Source organism: Salvelinus fontinalis, chromosome 17 (genome assembly GCF_029448725.1).
Source record: "Salvelinus fontinalis isolate EN_2023a chromosome 17, ASM2944872v1, whole genome shotgun sequence".
NCBI lineage: Eukaryota > Metazoa > Chordata > Actinopteri > Salmoniformes > Salmonidae > Salvelinus > Salvelinus fontinalis.
In genome coordinates, this window is record NC_074681.1 from 44,565,717 (window position 1) to 44,578,542 (window position 12,826).

At 41.0% G+C, this 12,826-nt stretch overlaps 1 protein-coding gene across 3 annotated transcripts in view; it reads right to left on the reverse strand.

The window, feature by feature from the left end:
- The window catches only part of efr3a (EFR3 homolog A (S. cerevisiae)), a 219,416-nt gene that overhangs the window by 150,643 nt on the left and 55,947 nt on the right, over positions 1 to 12,826 (reverse strand). For all 3 annotated transcript variants that reach the window (XM_055867573.1, XM_055867571.1, XM_055867572.1), the window contains exon 3: positions 985 to 1,061. In XM_055867573.1, coding sequence (XP_055723548.1) covers positions 985 to 1,061 — 77 coding nt within the window. The remainder of the gene's footprint in view (positions 1 to 984; positions 1,062 to 12,826) is intronic.

Consider the following 12,826-nt stretch of genomic DNA (forward strand, 5'->3'; position numbering starts at 1 on the left):
TTAAGAGAGACAGACACAGTCTGTGAGAGAAAACGAAAAGAGACTCCCCTGTGTATGTGATTCCGCATACTACACACACACACACACACTTTGCTTTTCTAATTAAACAGGGTCAAGGATTCAAACAGCTGTTAATAAGTTGTCGTGCCAAGGTTATCAAAAGCGAAGTCACACAAATAGATTTGTCAAACCATAACGGTTACGTGCCGCGTTATGGCAGGCCAATTATGGGCAATGTCCGAAATAGCACCCTATTCCCTACATTGTGCACTACTTTCGACCAAAAAATGGTGTTTGAACTTGTGGCAAATTTCTCATCATAACAGTGACACAGGGTCTCCAAAGCAAGCTAAGCACTGGGGTAACAATGGACTTGGATGCATGCACTACTACATAATCCTATTTGTGTTATCAAGTTGGTTGTAGTGACAGCTATTTAGTCAAATGGCTTGTTATCGCTATGATAAACTGTTAGAGTGCAATGGTTAGGGCTAGATGTGTTAATAGTGGTCTGTCAGCTGATGATGACCATTGTTCATCATGACAGTTTAGGGCTGTAGGCAATTTTTCAAATAATGAGATTAAATTAGGATAATGAGATTAAATTATGATAATGAGATTAAATTATGATAATGAGATTAAATTATGATAATGAGATGGCTTTGCCTATTTACGCGTCATAGGCAAGTTTAGATTTTTGAAAGACGGCTGGAAACTAAAAGGAAATCATTTGGATAAGTCAAATGAGCTTTGAGGTCACACTCTTTGTTCCATGACGACAAAATTATAACCTACGCTTCCCGAAATGTTTGTTTGGCAGTCTGTGTATGCTACTTTGAGGGCATTTCCACTCAGTCTCGGGAAAAACCACGGGAAAGGATTTACATTTTAAACAAAATGTCTATAAACCAAAGATGTGTTATCGAAGTAATGTCATTCAAATGTCTTGTCAAATGCATCTTGTAACAGAGGTAAAATACTCACTTTGGGGTCCTCTGGGAAGATGTTATCAACCAGGCGTTTGTACCTGGGCCTCAGGGGTCCACAGCAGCCACACACACCTGGAACACAAAACATACTCATTAAAAAAAAAAAAAACACACACAACAGGTGATAACACAACAATAATACATAAATTATGATTATCATCCGATCCCAACATTGCGTCAATAAATACCATATCACTACTCTATAAATTAGCACGCATCATTAATATGGGTAACTCAATTTTGCCTTGATTGTTTATGTTTGGCAACTGTCCCTACATGCTAGATCTTGACCTTAAAAGCTAGAAAGCTACAAAATAGAATGGAATAGGGTAACAAGTTTTAATTAACCCAAATCAGTATTAACATCACTCAGTTGAATTATCAGCATTAACCAATAACTCAGTGACAGGCGACAAAGTGTGTGCGCGCGTGTGCAAGAAAGAAAAAAGAGAATGTTTGAGAGAGAGAAAGAAAAAGAGATTGAATGCGTGTGTGTACATGTATCCTCATGCCCAAGTGTGTGTGTGTGTGTGTTCAATTCACATTCATGGCCAGTACGAGGCCATTGTCCATCTTCAGAGAAATGTCAGAGCTAGGGTGTTTTACAGGTCTCAGGATGCAGTGGACCAAAGCAAAGGTAAAATAACAAGTAAGTCCTGTGACAATAGATCAATGTGGAGAGGTGTTTAGCATTAAGAACAGAACCCAACAATATGGCCACATTTTATATAACGGCTTCAGGAAAGAAAGGCTCAGGCTGTGTCGCAGCCGGCCACTACTGGGAGGCCCATGAGAAGGCGCACAAATTGGCCCAGCATCATCCGGGTTAGGGGAGGGTTTGGCTGTCCCATCGCGCTCTAGCGACTCCTTGTGGCAGCCAGACGCATGCACGCTGACTTCAGTCACCAGCTGTACGGCGTTTCTGCCGACACATTGGTGCGGCTGGCTTCTGCGTTAAGCGAGCTGTGTGTCAAGAAGCAATGCTGCTCGGTGGGGTCGTGTTTCGGGGGACGCATAGCTCTCGACCTTCGCCTTTCCTGAGTCCGTACGGGAGTTGCAGCGATGGGACAAGACTAACTACCAATTACATATCATTGGGGACAAAAAAAAGGGAGTAAAAAGTAACAATGAATAAATAAAAAGTTCAACCATAGAATTTTACTTTACACACAAAAAAATTAAGAGTAACACTTTCTATATTAAAGGGCAACAACGCATGAATGAAACATTCATTCCAGTGCCAAAATTTACAAAAAAAGTGTAAGTAGCATTATTTTGGTGATAGTGAGTAGACTCCAAAACGGAGTTTTGTAACTAATGTCGTCACAGTGCCTACAGAAAGTATTCATACCCCTAGACTTATTCCACATTGTTGTGTTACAGCCCGAATTCAAACCAGATTAAATTGGGGGGGGGGGGGGGGGGGGGGGGTCCTCACCCATCTAGACACAAACATACACAGTAAACCATAAGTGAAAACATGTTTTTAGAAACATTAGCAAATTTATTGGAAATGCAATACAGAAATATCTAATTTACATAAGTATTTACACCCCAGAGTGAAAGCACCTTTGGCAGCGATTACAGCTGTGAGTCTAAGAGCTTTCCACACCTGGATTGTGCAACATTTGCCCATTGTACTTTTCAAAATTCTTCAAGCTCTGTCAAATTGGTTGTTGATCATTGCTAGACAACCATTTAAGTCTTGCCATAGATTTTCAAGTAGATTTAAGTCAAAACTGCAACTTCGCCATTCAGGAACATTCACTGTCTTCAAGGTAAGCAACTGCAACATAGATTTGGCCTTGTGTTTAAGGTAATTGTCCTAGTGAAAGGTGAATTCCTCTCTGTGTCTGCTAGAATTCAGACAACCACTAGGATTTTGCCTGTGATTAGCTCCATTGTTTCTTTTTATTCCCCACAAAAAAACCTAGTCCTTGCCGATGACAAGCATACCCAAAACATGACGCAGCCACCACTATGCTTGAAAATATGTAGAGTGGTACTCAGTAATGTGTTGTATTTGCCCCAAACATAACACTTTGTATTCAGGACAAAAAGTGAATTGCTTTGCCACATTTTCTGCTGTATTACTTTAGTGCCTTGTTGCAGGATGCATGTTTTGGAATATTTTTATTCTGTACAGGATGTTGGAGTACCTACAGTGTTGTTGATCCATCCTCAGTTCTCTCCTATCACAACCATCAAACTCCAAACTGTTTTAATGTCACCATTGGACTCCTTCCTTTCCGGCAACTGATTTAGGAAGGACATCTATCTTTGTAGTGACTGGGTGTATTAATATAATCCAAAGTGTAATTATTAACTTCACCATGCTCAAAGGTATATTCAATGTATTTTTCTAATCTACCAATAGGGGCTCTTTGCGAGGCATTCTAAAACCTCCCTGGTCTCTGTGGGTGAATCTGTGTTTGAAATTCAATGCTCGACTGAGGGACCTTACAGATAATTGTATGTGTCAGGTACAGAGATGAGGTAGTCATTCAAAAATCATGTTAAAAACTATTATTGCACAAAGAGTAAGTCCATGCAACCTGTGTGACTTGTTTAGCAAATGTGTATTTCTGAACTTATTTACGTTTGCCATAACAAAAGGGTTGAATACGCATTGATTCATGACATTTCAGCTTTAGATTTTTTTATTAATTTGTCAAAATAATTTTTTTTTTGACATTATGGGGTATTGTGTGTAGAGGGACAAAAAAATTCTAGCAATTTAATAAATGTTAAATTTAAGCTGTAACAACAAAATGTGGAACAATTCAACAGGTGGGAATACTTTCTGAAGGTTAAGTTTTCGATGACAATCATGCTGATTTGCCCACTAACACGGGATTGTAATGATGAACTGATTGCACTCTATCCAACCGTGGCAGCAGAAACTCCAGACAGTGGGGGACAGACCTTCCCATTATGACGTGTTGTCTTGTTTACATAAGACAACACGTCCCCATGTCATGTTGAACGAACACTTGACCCCTAAGCCCTTCATGGAGTGTCCACTTCCTGATTTGCTTGATTGTGATCACGCAAATCTGCCAATGTTTGTTTTGGGAAAAATATATAATTGAGACTATGCGCACTTACATCCCAACTGCCAGTTGTCAATACTCAAATTCAAAACCCGTTAGCGAGCATCTTGTGTCCTGCTGCAACCTGTTTTGAAACTTGACTCGCTATGAAACACTGATAGACACACCCACACTCAGTGAAAAAGTTGTAAAACAAAAAAAAAAAAAGTTACAGAAGGACACACTCTGCTACTCGTCTGTGACTTAGCTAACGTGGCCTGGCTTCTCAATGTGCCCGCTAGCTACTACTAACCACCTTCATTGACAAACAAAACACAAAGATGGAACTATCTAGTGATTTTGGGCATAAATAAAGCACAAGCTACACACTGTTTAACAGCTTGCTGAAGATTAAGTTGTAGACATGTTCTCAGAAATCCCTCCTGATCACAGTCAGCAGCTGCTAACTCGATACTGTCTGCAGTAACACATCCACATCGAACCACACCCCAAGACTACATTTTTTTGTGTTTATGAGCAGCAGAAAAACAAATACGGAACTGCCTGAAATGTGAAAATATGGTCCATTACGTAACTAGACCCATAGAGATATCCAACATTTAACTAACTTTACCAGTCAGTGTGTGTTCAGAGAGAGATCATTTACAAAAACTAAAAGCCACATGTTAATGGACATTACTACCTCAAAACCCAACCCTCAAATATGCCAAGGAAAGTGAGTTCCCTAAAACAAAACTGATCTAAACCCATGGAATTCCACAAGCTCTCCTGGCTATAGCCCATGCTTGAGAAATACAGTATAAGAATTCTGTTCCACAAAGACTAGTCCACAACCCATAAATTAACTAATATCAGCGTATTGTATTGGGGTTTAAAAAATTATAGGTGATGACATTTGTTTGCAAGAAAGTAACGGCTAAGCAATGAATAAGACAGTAGCCTAGAGAGTAACATGAGAAGAATGCAATTGTTGAATTTACAGTTGAAGTCGGAAGTTTACATACACTTAGGTCGGAGTCATTAAAACTCGTTTTTCAACCACTCCAAGAAGTTCTTGTTAAACAAACTACAGTTGGCAAGTCGGTTAGGACATCTACAGTGTGCATGACAAAAGTAATTTTTCCAACAATTGTTTACAGACAAATTAATATACTATCACAACTCCAGTGAGTCAGAAGTTTACATACACTAAGATGACTGTGCCTTTAAACAACTTGGAAAATTCCAGAAAATGTTGGATGTCATGGCTTTAGAAGCTTCCGATAGGCTAATTGACATCATTTCAGTCAATTGGGGGTGTACCTATGGATGTATTTTAAGGCCTACCTTCAAACTCAGTGCCTCTTTGCTAGACATCTGTGGAAAGACCTCAAAAATAATTGTAGACCTCCACAAGTCTGGTTCAACCTTGGGAGCAATTTCCATACACCTGAAGGTACCACGTTAACCTGTACAAACAATAGTACGCAAGTAAACACCATGGGACCACGCAGCCATCATATCGCTCAGGAAGGAGACGCCTTCTGTCTCCTAGAGATGAACGTACTGTGGTGCGAAAAGTGCAAATCAATCGCAGAACAATAGCAAAGGACCTTGTGACGATGCTGGAGGAAACAGGTACAAACGTATCTATATCCACAGTAAAATGAGACCTATATCGACATAACCTGAAAGGCCGCTCAGCAAGGAAGAAGCCACTGCTCCAAAACAGCCATAAAAAAGCCAGACTACGGTTTGCAACTGCACATGGGGACAAAGATTGTAGTTTTTGAAGAAATGTCCTCTGGTCTGATGAAACAAAAATAGAACTGTTTGGCCATTATGCCCATTGTTATGTTTGGAGGGGGAATGCTTGCAAGCCGTAGAACACCATCCCAACCGTGAAGCACAGGGGTGGCAGCATCATGTTGTGGGGGTGCTTTGCTGCAGGAGGGACTGGTGCACTTCAAAATATATGGCATCATGAGAAAGGAAAATTATGTGGATATATTGAAGCAACATCAAGACATAAGTCAGGAAGTTATAGCTTGGTTGCAAATGGGTCTTCCAATTGGACAATAAACCCAAGGAAACTTCCAAAGTTGTGGCAAAATGGCTTAAGGGCAACAAAGAAGGTATTGGAGTGGCAATCAAAAAGCCCTGACCTCAATCCTATAGAAAATGTGGGAAGAACTGAAAAAGTGTGTGCGAGCAAGGAGGCCTACAAACCTGTCTCAGTTACACCAGCTATGTCAGGAGGAATGGGCCTAACTTATTGTGGGAAGCTTGTGGAAGACTACCCAAAACATTTGACCCAAGTTAAACAATTTAAAGGCAATGCTAACAAATACTAATTGAGTGTATGTAAACTTCTGACCCACTGGGAATGTGATGAAAGAAATAAAAGCTGAAATAAATCATTCTCTCTACTATTATTGATATTTCACATTCTTAAAATAAAGTGGTGATCCTAACTGACCTAAAACAGGGAATTTTTATTGGGATTAAATATCAGGAATTGTGAGAAAGTGAGTTTAAATGTATTTGGCTAAGGTGTGTGTAAACTTCCGACTTCAACTGTATGCAGATATCCTAAACTAAATTGTTTTGATAACTTTCAAATGTAACAACAGGTCCATGTAGAATAATCAACCCTATACATAATACCATAGAAGCAGTGTTCTGCTCATATAACAATGTGTGCCTTTCATTGTCATTCCCAGCTGTTACAGATACTGTGCCTATCTGCATTTTGTCTGGTGATAAAATGGGGCTACCTTGGCAAAAATGGTGGTCATACCTGCATGAGTGGTGTCCCATATACAACAGGAGTTCCCTGATCCTGGTGCAGAATACATATGGTTTCTCCCTCCCCATATTTACTAATACCATTCAATTCAATAATTGAAAAAAAGACAACACAAGAAGAAGTTGTGTCCAGTAAAAGTTTAATGCCAAGTGCCAGGTCTCTCTCCGTTTAGAGACTTCAGTGTCTGTCAGTCAGGACTTCATCGCATCATCTTGCAAGTCTCCATGTGCTGGCTCTATACATGTTTCCGTGAACACAGTCACTTTTCTATTACCAATGGCAGTTAGGATAGGTCATATCTGACACACAAACAGGTACTTTGTTGAAGTTCGAACAGCTCAGATACAACCTTCCCAATTACGGCAAAAGCATCTCCAGTCCATCTGTAGAAAATATTAGGCAGAGTTCGTCAGTGACACATGGAATGAAAATGGTGTTGCCATTACTGGACATTTGTGCTGTACGGTATTATTAGTAATCACGTCATTGTGGATGTGTTGAGTGCCATGTCTCTCTGCATCTCATGCATATTCAAACACATGGTCACGGTTCTATTACCAATGGCAGTTATGGCTAGGTGATATCTGACACAAACATACAGCGCGCCTTCGGAAAGTATTCAGACCCTTTGACTTTTTTTCACATTTTGTTAAGTTCTTATTCTAAAACTGATTCAATTGTAGTTTTTTTCTCATCAATCTACACACAATATCCAATAATGTCAAAACAAAAAAAGGTTTTTAGAAATGTTTGCTAATTCATAAAATAAAATAAACTGATATATACATAAGAATTCAGGCCATTTACGCAGTACTTTGTTGAAGCACCTTTGGCAGTGATTGCAGCATTGAGTCTTCTTGGGCATGTCGCTAGAAGCTTGGCACACCTGTATTTGGGGAGTTTCTCCCATTCTTCCCTGCAAATCCTCTCAAGCTCGGTCAGGTTGGATAGGGAGCGTTGCTGCACAGCTATGTTCAGGTACCTCCAGAGATGTTTGATCGGGTTCAAGTCTGGGCTCTGGCTGGGCAACTCAAGGACATTCAGAGACTTGTCCCAAAGCCACTCCTGCGTTGTGTTGGCTATGTGGCTTAGTGTCGTTGTCCTGTTGGAACGTGAACCTTTGCCCCAGTCGAAGGTCCTGAGCACCCTGGAGCAGGTTTTAAATCGAGGATCTATCTGTACTTAGCTCCGTTCATTTTTGCCTCAATCCTGACGAGTCTCCCAGTCCCTGCCGCTGAAAAACATCCCCACAGCATGATGCTGCCACTACCATGCTTCACCGTAGGGATGGTGCCAGGTTTTCTCCAGATGTGACGCTTGGCATTCAGGCCAAAGAGTTCAACCTTGGTTTCTGACCAGAGAATCTTGTTTGTCATGGTCTGAGAGTCTTTAGGTGCCTTTTGGCAAACTCCAAGCGGGCTGTCACGTGCCTTTTACTGAGGAGTGGCTTCCGTCTGGCCACTCTACCATAAAGGCCTGATTGTTGGATGGTTGTCCTTCTGGAAGGTTCTCCCATCTCCACAGAGAAACTCTAGAGGTCTGTCAGAGTGACCATCGGGTTCTTGGTCACCAAACTGACCAAGGACCTTGTCTCCCGACTGCTCTAGGAAGAGTCTTGGTGGTTCCAAACTTCATCATTCTTAAAATGGAAGGAGGCCACTGTATTCTTGGGGACCTTCAATATTGCAGACATTTTTTAGTACCCTTCCCCAGATCTGTTCCTCGACACAATCCCATCTTGGAGCTCTACGGACAAATCTTTCGACCTCATGGCTTGGTTTTTGGTCAGACATACTTGCTCAACTGTGGGACCTTATACAGACAGGTGTGTGCCTTTCCTAAGCATGTCCAATCAATTTGAATGTACCACCTGAGCTCAATTTCAAGTCTCATAGCAAAAGGTCTGAATACTTGTGTTTTTAATGGTTTAAAAAATATATATTTTGTATTAACCTGTTTTCATGTTGTCATTATGGGGTATTGTGTTTGGATTGTTGAGGAATTATTTTTATTTAATCAATTTCAGGATAAGACTGTAAAGTAACAAAATGTGGAAAAAGTCAAGTGGTCTGAATACTTTCCGAAGGCACTGTGCTGAAGTTTGAACAGGTCAGACTAAAACTACCTAATTCTGATCTCCCTATCGACGACCTGGAGGTGAGCAGGCAAGAGGTGAGGCTGGAGGTGAGCAGGCAAGTGGTGAGGCTGGAGGTGACGCCTTTGCCAGAGGCCGAATTGATGGGCAAAGTTGCGTAGATCAGCTCCTGGCTCCTCAAAGATGCAAGTCGGTCAGACACACACCACTGATTACATTATCAATGGTGGTTATGATTAGCCTGGTGGAACCAACCTGGTCGCTGCATTCACCTTCCTATTTCACTTCAGATATCATGTGAAGTGAAATAGAATGCAGTGAGGGCATGTTTGGATGCTGCTCCCCTTTCTGGTCAACTCTATGATGCATGTTTTGCTGCAAAAGGGACATCTGCAGCAGGCAATCTTATGAGGTGGTGTTCACTGTGAGGACCTGTGACAGGGTGATATATAGACAGCCAAGTGGTAAATGGCATTTTGTTCGAAAGAAAGGAAAAGCTTTTTTATGATGCACTTCACAACCAAAATGGCTCTACTAGTTGCATCTGCTTTGCTGGGGAATTAGCCTACTATTTTACCCAGCCGGGTATTTTTCACATAACATACACTACCTGTCATAGTCGAAGCCGTTTGTCATCAGGGCAGTAACTCGGGTCAATATCAAAGGTCTCATGATGGCGTGTCCTTTTCAGAGTCGAGGGAGACTCTGGCAACAACCGAGGTGGTGTCACAAGGGTAATTGTGTCGCATGACACTTAGTCGGAGGCCTTGCCTGACAAGCTGTGAAATGGCAAGTGAACAGTGAAATAAATTATTTTTGGAGGTCACTAAACCATTGCAATCACGTTGCTGGACATGTTATGATACCCACCGTCGCTCCTTCTGGTAGGTCCCGGCATCCGTTCATGACCAGGGGATCAAGTCTGGCACCCAACTATGCACTTTGTCTAACAGAAAAACGGGGTCAACGACTGTCATCAACCCTCAATTATAAACATAGTTTGAGAAATAACGTAACCTTGTTTGGAAGCTAATTCTATGCTTTACAGATGTAGGCTGACTGGCTCCAGATTGAGGCCGGTGACGCCATTATACTATGCAACCAGCTGTGACATGTTTTGCTATGGCCCTGGGATGGCTCAAGTTTGTTGCTGCTAGTTAGTACATTGTTGTAGTCAGACACGAGTTAGCTAGTACCACCATAGCTGCAACCAATATTTATTTTTGCCCTGGATATGGGGGTTGCACCTCAGAGGCTAATGTGACTGTTTCGTATAAATACACTCAATTTAGGGCTGTATTCAATCTGTAAAGATGAAGCATTACATATTTCGTGATAAAAATGTAAAAGGTCATTTCAGATTGAGAAGCGTTTACCGTGAACCCAGCCTCCGCTAAAGCGGAAACGTTGCTTTCTAATTTAAATCACGCTGTAAAGCTGAACTTCCACGATACGGATTCAATAGAGCCCTTAGTGGCATGGAAATAGGATAACATATAATTAATAGGAAACTGCCATATTATGATGTAGTCAAATTCATTTTAGAGATGGCAATGTTGTCATTACTGTTACTAGCAAAGTTTGTAAAAAAAAATAGCTAGCAATGCTAAAATAGGTCAAATACGGTGATCCCCTCAATCTTAGTTAGCTGGGTAGAGTTATACTGTATCTAAAGTCAATCTGGCGACATCACAATCATGAAAAAAGATTTTCCAACTAATCATTTTCTTGTTTTGTAATCTTTTTGTGTTTCCAAGCCAAATCTGAGTTGTACTGCGTTAGGCTAACGTTAGCCAGCTAGGTAGCTATCTAGATAGTTAGGGTAGCTAGCTAGCATCACTCGTCAGCTATGAGAGTGACAATGATTATCAAAATATACAGACGCATAACCAGCAATTCATGATCTAGCTACCTGTATACTCACCACCACTGGGGACCAATGAACTCCAACCACCTTCCGCATGATAGGTTCCATCGGCAGGGCATGCACACCAGTTGGCTGTGCATCCTGCTGGAAGCATGCATTGCATGGTCAATACGTACAGAGATATTCATTTTAAAATGTCAGCGATCCTTTGAAAATATCGCGGGCGATGAAACAACAGAGCCCCACTTAATGAGGGGAACGAGGTGGGCTGAGGGGCGATTTGCATGTGGAGTTTGACAAAAGGGGGCATGATTTGTTAACATTGTAATCCAAACCCACCCTTAAAATGTACTCGTTGTGACACACTAAGGTTCTAAACTCCGTTTTAGACGACTGACTTTATGACTAAAATTATCCTATTTACACTTTGTAGTCAATTCTGAAACTAGAATAAATATTTCCGACTCATATTGATGCTACATAGGCCATTTTCAAAAAGGGATTAGTTGATTTTTAGGGGCAGTCGCTCTGTATTGACACATTTTTTCATTATCTGAGTACTAAAGTGGGTGCTCCAAAAAGGTGGCGGATGAGGCAGATTACGCACCAGTAAAGTAAAGAGACAGAAGTCGCAGTGGAGAAAAAAAATCCCTCATTACTGCAAACAGGTCTTTGACAAAACCACTCTTCAAAGCTCATAAACAAACTTCTGCAAAAGCATTTCCCAGCTGCCCCTTCCCTGACACTTCTAGCCCAGAGGCGCTTTCTGGTATACAATACATTCTCATCATGCGAGGTCACTTTAACACCTAAGCAAAGTTATTTTCCTGGCACAAGGGAGCTTGACGGCTCCCCAGGGCTCAAGAGTCGTAAACTTCATTAACGCAGTGTATCAAAAGCCAGTCAGCAGGCAACCTTTCCAGGCCCGGCCTGTAAGACGGTCCTTATGGAGCTGGCAATTACCTGCCACATTAAAGCACAGAGGAAAGCGGGGAGCCTGTGAATGTGTGTTAGTTAGTTAGCTTAATGGACGACGACTCGGCCCACAGTACGTCCCAAATGGCACCCTAACCCCTATGTAGTGCACTACTTTTGACCAGGGACCTAGGGGGAATAGGGTGCCATGTGGGAAGCCATAGGCCTCACGGTGCCAGCTTTGAGTGAAACTGCGAAGGACTGGGGAGAGATGTGTTGGGGATTAAAATAACCTTTGTTTATCCAGAAGGCATTCCAAGAAGCAATTGTCTTTCTTCATAATGGATCTTTCGATAACAACCAGGTCAGGGAACATTTGGTAGGAACATAAGGTAACCCTCCTTCGCAAGACGTTCATGGCAACATTATAATAGTGATTTGACAGATGTAATGAATAGTAAAAGACAAGAGATGTTACGACTGATACATACAGTATACAACACGTCAATGACTGCTATAACTTTGCTCATGAGAAGTCTCACAATGTATTATAACGTACTTCATCATAATGCATTATACCTGCAGGCTTTAAGTAAAGTTTTAAAAAATCATGCTGTGGATGATTTGTTTGTTAATGATAATTGTGTTATTGTGTTGGTTGAGTTTTTCTTTATTTTTACATTGTAGAATAATAGTGAAGACATCAACACCATGAAATAACACATATGTAATCATGTAGCAAACAAAAATATATATATTTTATATTTGAGATTCTTCAAAGTAGCCACCCTTTGCCTTGATGACAGCTTTGCACACTCTTGGCATTCTCTCAACCAGCTTCACAAGGTAGTCACGTGGAATGGATTTCAATTAACAGGTGTGCAAAGCTAAAAGTTAATTTGTGGAATTTCTTTCCTTCTTAATGCGTTTGAGCCAATCAGTTGTGTTGTGACAAGGTAGGGGTGGTATACAGAATATAGGCCTATTTTGGTAAAAGTCCATATCATTTTTTTAAATTTAACCTTGATTTAACTAGGCAAGTCAGTTAAGAACAAATTCTGATTTACAATGACGGCCTACCGGGGAACAGTGGGTTAACTGCCTTGTTCAGGGGCAGAA